Source organism: Nestor notabilis, unplaced genomic scaffold (assembly GCF_000696875.1).
Source record: "Nestor notabilis isolate BGI_N333 unplaced genomic scaffold, ASM69687v1 scaffold15889, whole genome shotgun sequence".
Lineage (NCBI taxonomy): Eukaryota > Metazoa > Chordata > Aves > Psittaciformes > Psittacidae > Nestor > Nestor notabilis.
The window spans coordinates 1-14,231 of NW_009943036.1; the positions used below are offsets into that span (position 1 = coordinate 1).

General features: G+C 43.9%; 1 protein-coding gene across 1 annotated transcript in view; it reads right to left on the reverse strand.

Moving 5' to 3' along the window:
- Positions 1–1,488: 1,488 nt before the first annotated feature.
- HDAC4 (histone deacetylase 4) overlaps positions 1,489–14,231 on the reverse strand; it is a gene marked incomplete at both ends in the record, with an annotated part of 95,564 nt that continues 82,821 nt past the window's right edge. Inside the window, 5 exons of the mRNA XM_010021677.1 lie at positions 1,489–1,607; positions 10,004–10,101; positions 11,837–11,956; positions 13,132–13,219; positions 13,963–14,018. Coding sequence (XP_010019979.1) covers positions 1,489–1,607; positions 10,004–10,101; positions 11,837–11,956; positions 13,132–13,219; positions 13,963–14,018 — 481 coding nt within the window. The remainder of the gene's footprint in view (positions 1,608–10,003; positions 10,102–11,836; positions 11,957–13,131; positions 13,220–13,962; positions 14,019–14,231) is intronic.

Sequence of the window (14,231 nt, forward strand, 5' to 3'; positions counted from 1 at the left end):
ATATAAAATAAATAGAATAGAAATAAATATATATAAAACAAATAACAAATATAGCAGTGAAAATCTCCTTTGGAAGGAAGGAAGGAAGGAAAGAGGATGGAAGGAGGCAGCTTTTCACCCTGCTTTGGAAGATGTAAACTTAGAGCAGCCATGGGGGAGGCACGGGGGGAAGGAGGAGAAGGGGAAATCAGTCAAACTGCTGCTGGTGCTTTCAGCTGTGATAGCAGCATCACAGTGCCCCAGAGATATTTGACATCTAGCTCTTAACAGACATTTCTTCCCATATATAATATGCTATAAAAATTCCTGGGGCAGCCGGGACTTTGATCAGATGTCACACAATACATTTCTACCCTTTAAACAAAACAGAACCAAGCTGCGAGGGTTTAAAGAACATGGCCTCAAAGCAACATCCCCCCTCCAAAAAAACCCCAATACATCCAAACAAAAGAAAATCCAGGGCATTTCTCCCCTCCATCCGTATTCCCTGCTTTCTGCTTTGCAGTGACCTCCACGAGTGCCTTTGCAAACTGGCAATTTAACAGCCAGGCACCAAAATTCATGGCTGAGCCCGTAACATCTAGTGAGAGTAGCAGAGCATGGGAAATACAAGTAGGTAAACAACACCTCCTCATTACAGTGTTTCTGGATATCTTAAATAACTTGTCTCTTATAAATCTATCTCACTTTACTCCTATAGGAAGTTTATAGGCTCAGCTACCTTACGAGGTTCTCAAGTTCACTGTAGAGAAGAAGTTTTCTGTCTGAAACAAACTCTTAAAAATAATAAAATCCTTTTGCAAGGAAAACTGTCTTCTTGATTGACTGCAATGAAACAGTGCCAGGTATAAGCATTGCATAACTAAGGGGAGCAATCTCAGTGCATCTCCTGTGCAGTGTAAAACACCACAGATCTAAAGCTAAAGGGAGGTTCTCGTGGGCCTGTATAGTTGCTGCAAAAGTGGAGAACAAAAATGTTCAACTCTGTTTTCAATTATTATATGTATATTAGAATATCATTTATAATTTATTATAATTTATAATATAATCTATAATAGATATTATTTAATTATACTCCAGCTATCCTGGAGGAAGGAATGGACTCAAGGTACTATTCAGAGCAAGGTGCCCTTTTTACATCTGGCATTGCCTCTTTCTGCAATTTGCCATTAGAACAAGTGAAACTCTTTAATTCAGCATCCATCTTCCACAGAGACGACTACAAATGAACTGGAAACTTATTTGCCCTCAAAACTGAAACATGCCATGCTTCAAGGAAATGAAGGCTTCAGCCAGACCAAAATACACACAGTGCAGGGACAAACCACGTGAAAACGCAAAGAGAAAGGCTGAAAGTTTGCCATGGAAATGAAGGAGCTGAAGGATAGATCCCGAAATGTAGAACCTGCAAATAGTGTACTTTAGTCTCTATGACAGCAGCAGTTTACAGCAGTTTCAGGTCTCTGCTCGTGTAAATCCACAACTTACATTTTGCTGATAGATTATATCCTCCAAGAGGTGTGGGATGGCCTTCCACCGCATCAAAACCAGAGGACACCAGCACAACATCTGGGGCAAACTCATTGGCAATGGGCATTACTACCGTTCTGCAACACAAAGGTAACAATGGCAAGACACGTTATTTTGGCTCAGGAACACTTCAACCATCCTGAACAAACCCCTTATCAAACCTCATGCTATGATTCCACAGGAGGAAAGCCCATCTCCTCCTACCTTCTGACAAGCAGAGAGCCTGCCTGCCTGGCAGAACACCATGCGGTACAGTTTGAAAGTCCACCTCATATTAGATTTATCAGTGAGGTCTATGATTTGCTCAATAGCCTCACCTTTTGACCAGGGAAATAAGTTGTCATACATTGTGTTTCCCACTTGGGATCATACCTTGCTTTGCACAAAGGGATAAGGAGAAAATAAGAAGGCCTCTGGTACAGGCTGCAAATCTCCCCTAGGAAACCTGTCCGATGGCTCGTGGTCCTTGTCTCCATGTTCTCCTCTGAAACTCCTCCTTTAGCCTTTACAGGAGGAGGAATTTCCTCTAAAGCTCCAGGAAAGCTGTTTATTTTTCCCCTTGTTGCACTTTTCATTGACCATAATGGAAGGCTGGGGATGTCACACAGGGCAAAAAGCTTTCATAGGCAAATACTCTACTCAAATACACGTCTGCAGATTCCGGCTCCTCATCCTCTGACAGTTTTGTTCCCTGGAAAAAAGGCCTGAATTGCTTAGCATCCATAAACCATTGTCTGCTAAGGCTGGCATTGAAATGAAACAAGAGGTCTGTGCCTCTTCTTTCTCACCAAAAGGCCTTTTCCTTGTGGTTTTTCTTTTCAACGTACTCAATTTCTGTTCAAAACCAACACGAGGTTGCAAACGCACCATTTCTCACTGCAGGATGTCACCTAAGTGGAAAGCTGAGCAGAGGAACAAGTAGTTGCTTCTTCATCTATCAGCTCCAGCACAAACATGGCAGAACTGAAACTACAGCAACGTCAAAGCAAGGGAGAAGATGCAGATACCCACAATCTATTCTGACCAACAAAGCCTGTTAGATGAACACCTTCTCGTGTTCACGCTGGGGTGCCTACACACAAGGGCTTCAAAGTTGTTTTGAAGTCTTCCATTAGGCACTGACAACTGTAGGAAATGCTGGAAAAGTGAGGAGGTCACAGATGGTTGTAAATCTCCACCTCAAGGCCCTTTGTACAGAGTGGTATTTTCCAAATGGTGGGGTTTTTCTATGACAAATGAATCCTGAATGTATCCCTAAGGCAACCTGCCCGGTGCCATCCCTTGCTGGTACTGAAGGCAATAGCATTTCCCCACTTCCCCAGCCTAGGAATTGCTGCTGGCAAGATTAACTTTCTAATATATGGAGTTATTAAAATAGCAAAGCACGAACCTGTAAATATCTTTGCACACCTGAAAACTTCACTTTTGAGTATAGTTGTCATGTGGCACTCCAAAAAAGAGTGAGCCCAGAAAGGTCTGTTTAGTGCTGAGACTGCTCAAGTGCTATCAAGACACCCATACAAAACATCACATCCCTTGCTAGAATGATGTTTTAAACAGCCACAAGACATCTGCTGGTGTCAGCAACTTGTATTAGCCCCAACACTGATCTGAGCTGCTGAACAGGGTTTACTTTTAAATGGAGTATTAACATCTACCACTCAATAAGCTGCTTCCAGTGTTGGTCAAACCCATCAAGCAGTTTCCACTGCCACCACTGAGCAGGAAAGCAGGGACAAGGCCATTCAGACACCATGTAACCCAAAAGAAGTAAGCCTTGAGCTTTATGTTTTGCCAACTAATAGCCACAGTAACCCAAGAGCCTCCTGCAGTCTTCCTACCTGCCCACAGACACAGAAACCTAGGCAAAAAGAACCTTATTTTCTTTCAATTCTTACAAAACCTGAAAGAATTTGAATTCTTTTCCTTACAGTCAACAAAAATCTGTTGAGTGAAACCCACAGACATTTTAAGGAGAAACCACCTCCTTCACAAAGGACTAAAGCAGCAGTTTTGAAGCGAGTGCACATGGGAGAGTTCTTTTCCCCCCCCTGAGCTTTGAAGTGCTGCTGAGCTCTTTAATTCTAACCAAAGAAAAACTGCTAAAACAATCAGATTTCCCCCCCATCCCTGAAATTATATTGCCACAGGAGCTGTTAGTACCTCAAGTGATGTGTGGGATCACTGGAAGTTGGTTGCAGAGCAAGCCCAAACCTGCAGCCCTGAGCTGTGGGCATGGGCTGTCAGCAACCCCAAATCAGTAACCATTTTTGGGCTATGGGACAGCTCATAGAATCCCAGCCTGGTTTGGGTTGAAGGGACCTCAAAGCTCCTCCAGCTCCAACCCCTGCCACGGGCAGGGACACCTTCCACTAGAGGAGGTTGCTTCAAGCCCCTGTGTCCAACCTGGCCTTGAACACTGCCAGGGATGGGGCAGTGACAGCTTCTCTGAGCTGCTCTAAGGTGTCCCCTTCAGGAGCCTTCTCTTCTCCAGCTGCCCCAGCCCAGCTCTCTCAGCCTGGCTCCAGAGCAGAGCTGCTCCAGCCCTCGCAGCAGCTCCATCACCTCCTCTGGCCTCGCTCCAGCAGCTCCACGTCCCTCTTGTGCTGTTCCCCAGAGCTGGATGAGGACCGCAGGGGGGTCTCACAAGCTCTTATCAGCTCATTCACTGCTAGCCAAGCACAAATGTGCCCGAAGAGGGAGAGCCTGTGAGCAGCGCAGTGGTAATGGTGATGCTCGGCTGAAGGTCCCTGCATGGTGACAGCGGTTCGAAGATACCCTCTAGCGGCACAGCCAACACACAGCCAGCACTGGGATCTCACCGGGAACCAAGGCTGTACAAACTCCAACCAGCAGCTACTGCTTTTTCCATCCTAAAAGTAAATCAATGGATATTTCACAGCAGTTAAAAGCTGTTTAGAGATGTCCAGAGTTGTCTCCTGTGTAGGACAGGGTGACCTTCCAGCCACATCTGGTTAACGCAGCAAATACCTTCAACTCTGAGCAATTATTAGTGGTGGTCGGTACAGACACAGTACCAGGTCCTCATTTAAGAAACATGGGTCACAGGTCCCTGTGCTCCCCCATTCAGGAGGACAGACAGACAGTCTGTGCCCATGGATGGGTGCTGCATGATGCCCGTCCCAGACAGAGCCTACCAAGGAGCCACAAGTGTTCAGAGGAGAAGAGCAAGATGACAAGGTGTCAGAATAAAGAAGTTAATGATGCTTTTGGTACCTCGACCATCACAAACCCATTCAAACACAAGAGCACTCTCAAAACCAGACTGGAACCCTCTCCTTCACCCAGTGACTCCTACCCAAACTCTCTTGCTTCTGACTTTCTCCTAATTCCAGTATTCCGAAGCTGCAGTCCCAACTCTATTTGATGTGCTCCAGGTATATAAAACCAGCTCTATCTTTGGGCATAAAACCTGACCCAGGAGGGCCCTGGGCAGCATTTCAGGCACATCTAACCCACTCTTTGGGTTTCTCACTTTTCTTGTGCTCAGAAGAAAACAGCTCTTTCACTCAGAGTCCTGAAGAGAAAACAACACTTGAAGAGCAAACAATCCTACGGCTTTGTCTTCTTGATGATACTATAAAAAAGGCCAGAAATTCAAATGACTATCAAGGAGGTGAGTCATTTTGTCTGGGTCTTTTAATGAATGGCTGAGGTGGCTGTGGAGTTATTCACTGAGGAATGAAAGGGTTTGGAACACTCAATATTCATTCAAGCCACGCAGAATTTTTTGAAACACAAAGGTTTACATTTCCTAAATGTTGAAGTGCTGTTTTGCTTCCTTACAATAAACTAAATCCTTTCATTTCATTCTGATCACAGCTAAGCTGAACAGCTCGGCATTAAACCGATGGCTGCAGAGAGCAAAAAACTACCCCTCGTGTTCTGCAATCAGTTGGGAGAGAGAAGAAGAACCCAAACAACAATTTCAGATGTGTTTTCCAGAAGGCTGGGTAATTTTTAGTCTGTTACTAGCCAATTCACCAATTAAATGCCTAATAAATGACAGGCAGATTAAACAGCCCTACAGAGGATTTCTTCTTGCTTTTAAATGCTCAATTGCAGCGAGCAAATTGTTGAAATTTAGAAGGCTGAACACTTCTTTTCCAGACACTTTTCCCCTACTGTTGGCCATACCTATATCTCTATCTGTATCTATGGCTACATCTAACAACACATTATCTGTTGCTCCTACGTCCCTAAGCCTCCGTCTTTGTTTCTCTAAGCAGCCATTGTCACGGCCATTTACTATGTCAAAAGAGATCAGGAGTTTGGGGACAAGACCAGCATCAGGAGAGGGTGAAATCTGAACTACAGAAACAACCATTTCAGGCAAAACATCATCTTTCCCACCTCCCTCTTACTCACTCCTGAAATGGTTTATGGATTGAAGGAAAAAATTAAATGCCCCCTCCAAATTGGCTCCTGGATTCATTTAATGCTTAAAGGCAGGAGGAGGGACCTTTCGAATATACTCCTGGCTTTTACTTCTAGTTGAGGTGTTTGAAACGAAACTACCATGGAATCAAGCTGTATATGGAATTATAATTGTGGAGGAGACCTCAGGGTAGGGGAAAAAAATCTCTATGAGACAACACAACTGTTGGAATCATCAGGAAAACCTGCTTATAGTAAATTCAGAGTAAAACTCCTGCGAATAAAATAACACCATTTAATTTCACCAAGTAATTGCTGGGTTTGTGTAATAAGGAACTAGCTGCAGTCCTCGTGGTTTTACTGCAGGTCTCTTAGCCAGGTTTGCACACTCTGCTTTTGAAACCTTCCTGAGGCTTTCTAGAAGCAAACCTGCTTTCTGCTTGTATAACAAGTTAGGGAACAACAGACCCTGGTAAAAAGAACAAAAAAAGCCCAAACGCACTGGATTTTACAACTGTTTGTTTCTGTAACTACTGCATAACAGCGCTGAACACATCCTGATGAGTTAAGGGCGTTCAAAATCATATGCCCTGCATTTTTCACATTAGAGTTTAACACATTTCTGCCTAATCTGTGAAATCTGTATTGCCCACATACTTTAGTGGTGAGTTCAGCCGTGGGACCTTTGCCCAGCCAACGGTCAGCTAAATCAGAATGTCACGCTGTCTCGGGCAGGCAGAGCCCGAGAGCTACGATGGGTGGAGGAGCGCCAAGCAAACTCCCCAAATCCCTTCTGCACTTCTTATTAGTGACCAGGGTGACTCCACCCTATATCCCCCCCCCCCCCAAAAAACCCCAACCTTGAGACAGGGCAGCCAGTGATTTCAGCCCTCAGTTATGAAGACAATAAGCGACAAAGTGCGCGGTGAGGCTGTTCTCCGCGTCGCGTTAACTCTTGTTCTCACTTTTGAAATGGCTTAGTGGGCTTAATAAATATTAAGAGGTCAGGCTGTCCTGATCAAGAAAATGCTGAACTGTGAGCAGGGGGAAGCGAAGCATCTGTAGAGTATTTCTCAATAGCAAAACCCCTTGATGCAAGTTACCCTGAGTTCTTCAGGCACAGTAAAACGACACTGTAAAAGTTTTCCAGTGGGGGGATGATAGGATTCATTGGGGTTATTTATTCACACATCAGAAGACTTATTGATGAGGGTAGTTATTAGTTCATGAGAGCACACACTTTTATCAAACCCATACACCAGCTCGTCTTGAAATACAACAAAAGAACGAAAAGCATGTTGCTTATTTTTCTTCTGCTTTGTTTTTACACAGAAGGAGGGATCTCTTCCCTAAAAGCAGACAAGCATGTCAAGAGTTAAGGCTGAAAAAAAAGTCTATCAGTATCTTTGCCTAGCTCAAAGGATTTCCACTGATTCCTCTACAGACTTCAAAGCCTCACAGTTTGGCATTTGGACTGGTTTGAATTAAAGCTCGGTTCTCCGCTGTGAGTTTCCAAGTTCATGGTGAAAATGCCTGCAGCTTCTGGAGTTCATTATGGCCAATTTTCTTATCTTTTCTTCATCTTTGGTTTGATCCCCAGCAAATGCAACGTGGCATTCGATGGGGTGGAATAACAAGGTGCTGCCTTGAAGGCATGCATTGTCTCAAGGGGCTAACACAAGAAAAGGAGGAGGAAAAAAAAAAGAGGATATATGACCCATTCCCTTCACTTTCTAACTCTCGGGGGACTATAAATTGCAAACTTCAAAGCATTATTTTACATTAAAATCAATAGAAAGATTTTTTTGGGGGGGGGGAGGGGAGGGAAATGTTTTTCAAAGAAGCTGGTTAAGATTTAAAAAGGTCACTTGATAATGTATTATCATGACCAGACTTGGCATAAGATGAAAAAACCCGTCCAATTTAACTTCTTGACTGAAGGTGTGCACATGGGGCAGAGTAGGGGAAGTGCTACCTAAAAGGATGAGTCACAACATCCCTCAGCTTCCCAGCACCACCACCCCCCCCCCCCAAAATAAGGGCTGTGACTAGCTCCAAAATATGCTCCCCAAATAGCTGCAGTCTCTGGGCAAAAAGACACCATTGCCTGTTAAGGAATGGTTGGCAAAGGTCTTACTGTGCAGACGGAGCAATTTGCCAGCAGCCTTGAGACTCAATTAATATTGAATAGCATGTATGTCACTCTGTCACATACTTCTGCGTGTTCTCTGTCTAATGAAGAGATCAGTCTTGTTGACTGCTGGGATAAACAGACTTCCACTTTGGAGGAAAGTGCTGCTTTCCTGTAACAGGAATAAAACAGCGAGACAAATGACATTTATTTGACTAGATGTGATTTTAAATTGTACACGTTCTTTGAAGGCTTTTTAATGGCAGGCTGAAGACTAAAAGCTCTTTTTGCTCTCTATAATGGAACACAAATACGTGCACAAGGACAGAAACTAATGCTCCCAGATTTTTAATGCTCTTCCATGAAGGCGGTATTTCATGGTTTGGCAAGTGTGTGTCTGTGAATGCGTGCAGGGTGGTCGCCAAAAGTGCACTAAATCTGGTATGAGGACTGAAAACCACTTCAACCCAGAACTGTTAAAAAAGATGCCAGTTGGAGAGGATGAACCCACAGCACAGGGGAGGCAGGGGGTAGAACAGGACAGTCTAAGAAAAATAAAGCCTTTATATCCAGCAGGTCAGAGAATTGGATTTGTTCAACTGGAAAGAGTATCAGAAAGGACAGTGTGGTGTCACAGCGGCCTCTATTCATTACTGCATTACTTAGAAGTTCTCCTCTATCAAGACATCCACCTTCATTTCACCTTGGTATTATGCTGCTTCCATAGTTAGTTTTAATACCTTCCTCTTCCCATTCTCTGGAGCTCTGCTGGGCAACAAATGCATCACGGCCCCAGAATGTCAGGGATGTACATTGCCCATTGGGGTATTTTGCCCATCAGCTACTCAGAGCAGCAAGATACGTTCAACCAACACTTGAAGTGCTCCCATAGTGACATTGCTCAGAGAGACCACAACCTGGGTGTGCATGACCATAGATCAGCTAATGTGTGTTTTGCTTCATGCATCTCTTCTAATGATGCTGCTATGAGGAAGAAAGCAAGGATCAGATCAAAGGACTCCCTGCAGATACCACCCTGTGATCCTCAGGTATCACATGCTTCTGTGAGCAGGACAATAAGACGAGGAAGACAACAACAAGTGAGTCAACAGATGGCTTCATCCCTGTCTCCAACTAGAGAATCAAATGAGCATGCTTGGATATGCTTGTACAACCCAGCACAGTGATTTATATCTGGTTTTACTATTACTGCTAATCAATGGGGATATCCCAGCAACACATGACTTCAACTCCACAGCTTTGCTTACCTTCATTCACACTCTGACAGTGAGTGATGAGTAACACTTATTTAAAAGACGGTTGTATTTTTATTCATAACACACGACATGCTGCTTCTGAGGAGAAACCAGAACCCAGTAAGAAAAGCACAGACCCAACCTGGCCTTGAACACTGCCAGGGATGGGGCAGCCACAGCTTCTCTGGGCACCCTGTGCCAGCGCCTCAGCACCCTCACAGGGAAGAGCTTCCTCCTTAGATCCAACCTGAACTTCCCCTGTTTAGGTTTGAACCCATCACCCCTTGTCCTGTCTCTAAAGTCCCTGATGATGGCAGAACAGTCCAGTTCTCTGGACTCCCCTCCCCATCAGCTGGGTTTACCCATCGAGGTAAAAAGCTTTTGAGCCAAAACCAGAAGAGCTTATTCAGATCAGTTGACATTTTACATCCATGCATTAACCAGTACTGAGCAGCAAGTATGTCAATCCCTTAATGCCACAGGCACACTTAGGGCCAGAAATATCCTATTTACTTAATTCAGCTTTATTTTTATGCTGGTTCTCAAAAAGGAACTGCAACTGGATATATAATCTCATATTTCTAAACTTAGCAAGAGAGAAAGTCAAGATTAAGGAGGACTCTGCGAGGAAAAAGAAACCCAGTTTAAGTAAAACAGTAAGTTTCTAAGATGAAAACTTCAATATTACCTGAAAGCAGTTAAGTATTCTGTGTCTCCCATCGGTGGATCTAGGCCACCAGTAAAGGCCATGTTAACGTTGAAACCAACTCCTGCTCCTGTGCCAACCTGAAAAAGGGAGATTGTACTCTGAATTACAAAATGGAAGCTGTCTTAATATTCTTCCAGTTGAATATGGATTTTGATTCAATAGCTTGGTAGCAGTGAGGTTAATTTTCCCCTCTAAAGCAACCTGGTCCCCAAAACAAGAGTGAAAATAAAAGCTCCTCCATGCTCTGGTCTTTATAGGAGTTGTGGACCTGCTCACCCAAAAACCACTTCATCATCAACTGGCTCCTCTTCCTTGTTTGCAGGAGAGTGTGTTACATGCAGTATCTTTTTCAGCTTCATCCAGAAGCATATTCTGTATTTCACTGCAGTTGCAACTGGGGGAAAAAACCCAGTTTTAATCAGAGTGAGCTCCCCCTCTGCTGGGGAAAAATATGATTCACAGAGATTTTCACTGCTTGAGGGCCATCAGGGTGGTAAACATCAGTACATCCCCACCCTTCCATGTCCTGCACAACTCCCTGCCTGCACTGACTAAAAGTACCTGAGAAAGGGGAAAACAACACATAAATGAGGGGCTTCCAAGAATTTGATTGCCAAGAAGCAGAGCCATGCTTTCCCCATCCACATCGAAACCCAAAAGCTTCTAATCAGTCCCTTCACCAAGCAGGGACCTCGCAGCAGCCTGAGCATGGGGCTCTGAGCTCCTACGCACCCTGTTTGTGTTTTGTGGGGTTGCTTTTTACATCTCTGCATATGAAAACAGAATTGAAATTGAAAACAAAAGCAAAAATTAAGGTGTTTACAATATATAGGCAGTTGATTCAGGCTAGATAAAGCTGCAGGGCTTTTAGTGCACATTATCCCTTGTATTTGTGCAAATATGACTGGTACAAAAAACCCACAGGGGATTCACCCATCCACAGTGGCTTATTTAGCCATCTGCTGCTTTAACTGAGTTTGGTTTGTAGTCTTTGTTTCATTTGGTCTGGAACACTATAAATGGTTAAATCTGGAGTGGATGGTATAGTCTTGTGTTTCTTTTACAATATTAGGTATTTTGTAAGACAGATTACGAGATCATTCAAAGGTCAGCCAAAAAGTAGGTCTGAGACCTTTGCATATCCTGAAGCAGAAATTAAGCCTGCTGCAAAGTACTGTTGTTTATTCACTACAACAGCAGCACACAAACAAGGGAATGAAGCAGTATCATAGAATCAACTAGGTTGGAAAAGATCTTTAAGATCATCAGGTTATGTTTGAGTTTCTTTAGGAATCAAAATGGAAACATGGATGTTTGCTGAATTGGAAAACATAGAAGTGACACGTTTTCAGATGTAATCTAGTGTGCCCCAGAGTATCCAAAACTAAGTATTTCCTATAACTTCTCTTTGGTAAATCACTCTGGAAGGACAGTATTTCCTGCTAACCTAGAGGGAAAGGAAGGATGCGATGGATGTAGGAGCTCAAGGAGAAAGGCCTCCCAACTTCACTGGCCCAGCCCTTCTACTGCAGGCTCTGAGGACACCACCAGGAAGTGATGGAACTGGTCCAGCAGCCTGAGCGACCAGTGCTCAAATCCCACCATCCGTGGCTGTTAGGACTTGGGACAAGAAGGCACCAAACACACAAACCCAAGAGATACACTCCCAAAGGCGCACTAAGAAGCATGAGCATGGGAGCAGTGGCCAGAGCCTGGCAGAGCCTCCCCGGGATGTTGGGAGGCACCTGAACCACAGCCCAGAGCTGGTCCTATCAGACATGGATGGATGCTATGCCAAATCGATGCTCTTACCTCATCAGGAGCACCACTGCCTGGAAAGAAGTTCCCATCATCATAGCGATGTAGTGAAATATAAAGAACATTAGGATCATTGTAGAAAGCTTGCTGAGTACCGTTCCCGTGGTGAACATCCTTCAGGGACAGAGATTGCATTATATGAGGGAGGTTAGTACCTTAGTAAAAATGCAGATTAAAGCCATCAAACTTGAGATTCGGAAGGGTTTTCTTTGCTGTTGTGCTTCATTTTCTGTGCTTCTCTCTTATAGCTGAAGCAGCTGATTGGAAATGAGAGTAACCTGCTTTGCACAGCTGGCTTCAGGTTACACTCCTTGTTTAACACTTGGGATAAATGGGGGTAAACACAGTCTTAAATCTGAATCAAAACTAAGGATAGGCACAATTTATTTGGATGGAGAGAACTGGATTCATACCAATCTTGGGGGGTGAAGAGAGACATTTCATGACTTACCCCACATTTGCATCTTTAATGGGTCTGTGGGGTGACCACTGACACAAGGGCCCAGTAAACTTGTCTTGGACCCAACAAAGTTAAACAACTCAAATCTATTACCTTGATCCCCTATTGCATTTCTACTTGGCACAGAAATGTGGTCTGTAACAAGACAGGTCTTCAAAATGCCCCTTTCCTGACATGAAAACCAGCTGGTGGGAAGTGAGGAAAAGGATGTCCATCCAGTAGGTCAAAAAGTCAAAGACATTCGTTTTAACCTGTGGGTCTAGCCCACAGGAGATATAGGGCAATATCATGAGAACTCATGGCTGATACCCAGCAACTCAAATGCCTTCACAACCATATAAATACATCTCATTCCAATGCAGAGATCACTTTTGACTGCCTGGCCTAGAGGCAGGACACTGAGAGCATCCAGACCCATGGGCAAGTCATGCCAGACAGCCTGTTCCTCTCAGTAAATGGTCCTCACAGTTAGCTGGGATGGATCATAACAGTTTGGGTCAAAACCTTCATTAATAAATAACCCTAATCCAGCATGCTTTGCTGTTACCCATCCTAGAGACTGTGTTATGGGCTAGTTTTGGAAAGCAACTACTTACTAATTACAATCTTATTCTCAAAACTATGGACCCTTCATGAAATGTTTCTTTTATGAAAACACTTTAATGAAAAAAAGCCCCAAACTTGACAAAACCCCCAGATTTTGGCTTGCAAACCATGGGCAACACTTTTTTTCCCATCTCTGACAAAGCCAGGGTTGCCCTTGCAAGACAAAAACCCCAGAACAATTTCTACCTGCTCTCCTGGAGGGTAAAAACAGGCATTTACTCACCCAGTCCACTATAAGGATTTTGCTAACATTCAGTCTTTGCTGGAGCAGCTTGGCTGCGATTGCCACGGAGTTAAAATAGCAGAACCCCCTGGAGGTGATGAGAGGAAAAGGAGAGGTGTTAATTCTACATTTCCTTGGTCCCAGTGCATCTGTCATCTCGATATAACACATTTGGAAGAGATTTCTTCTGCTCTTAACTCTTCTTTCCTCTCTGGAAGATAGATGTGCTCAACGCTGGGTCAAGGAGAACTCAACAGAGAACACTCATCTACCACCAAAGAGTGCTGAAGCACCCAAGACATGAAACTTCACCACATGTTAAGCCAGATACACAAAGCCAACATGATTTATGGACAGGACCTTGATTTGAGAACAGTCCGATGGCAAAAGGCCTGCTGTATCAAACATATGCAAAATGGTCAACTTGAGCTTTTGCTACGTGAAGCCCTCCTACTCTGACACTCTCCTAATTCCATGTTGTGACCACAGGACACAGTTATATTTGCTATTGCTACTGTCAGTTGTGTCCCCTTGTTTTCTTCACACTGGACAAGTCATCAACATTGAATTTAAAACAATTCACAAGGTTAAAGCAAATAAAGGCATGAGTTCTTTTTCAAAGCATGACTCTAATGCTGACTCTGGCTCAGAAACATCCACCTGAAACCACTAAGTAGGATCTTGCCCTCTTCCTGAGAATTACTGGGAGCTTTGACTATAAAACTGTCTTGCACATAAGTAAGCAAGACATTCTGTAATGAGAACCTAACAAACTCCCTAATTTCCAGCTGCAGGCAACAGATAAACACTGAAGCACATACACATACTTACATGGGTGTGCTCTCTTCTGCATGGTGACCTGGAGGCCGAACAACAGCAAATCCATTCTACCCATGAAAAATAAGAAAAGGAAGAAGTGAGGCAGAAAGGAAGGTTTAGAGCACCAAGAAGAGAAGCATTAATTCTGCTTTGGAACTGTGTAGTTGCTCTTGATGGTTTTCTCACAAGTGGACGATACTCTCCCTCGTTTTGGAGGGGGGAAAAACGTCCACATGAATTGTGCAGAAACTGGTTGGTGCAACATTTCCTTCTATTGAAGG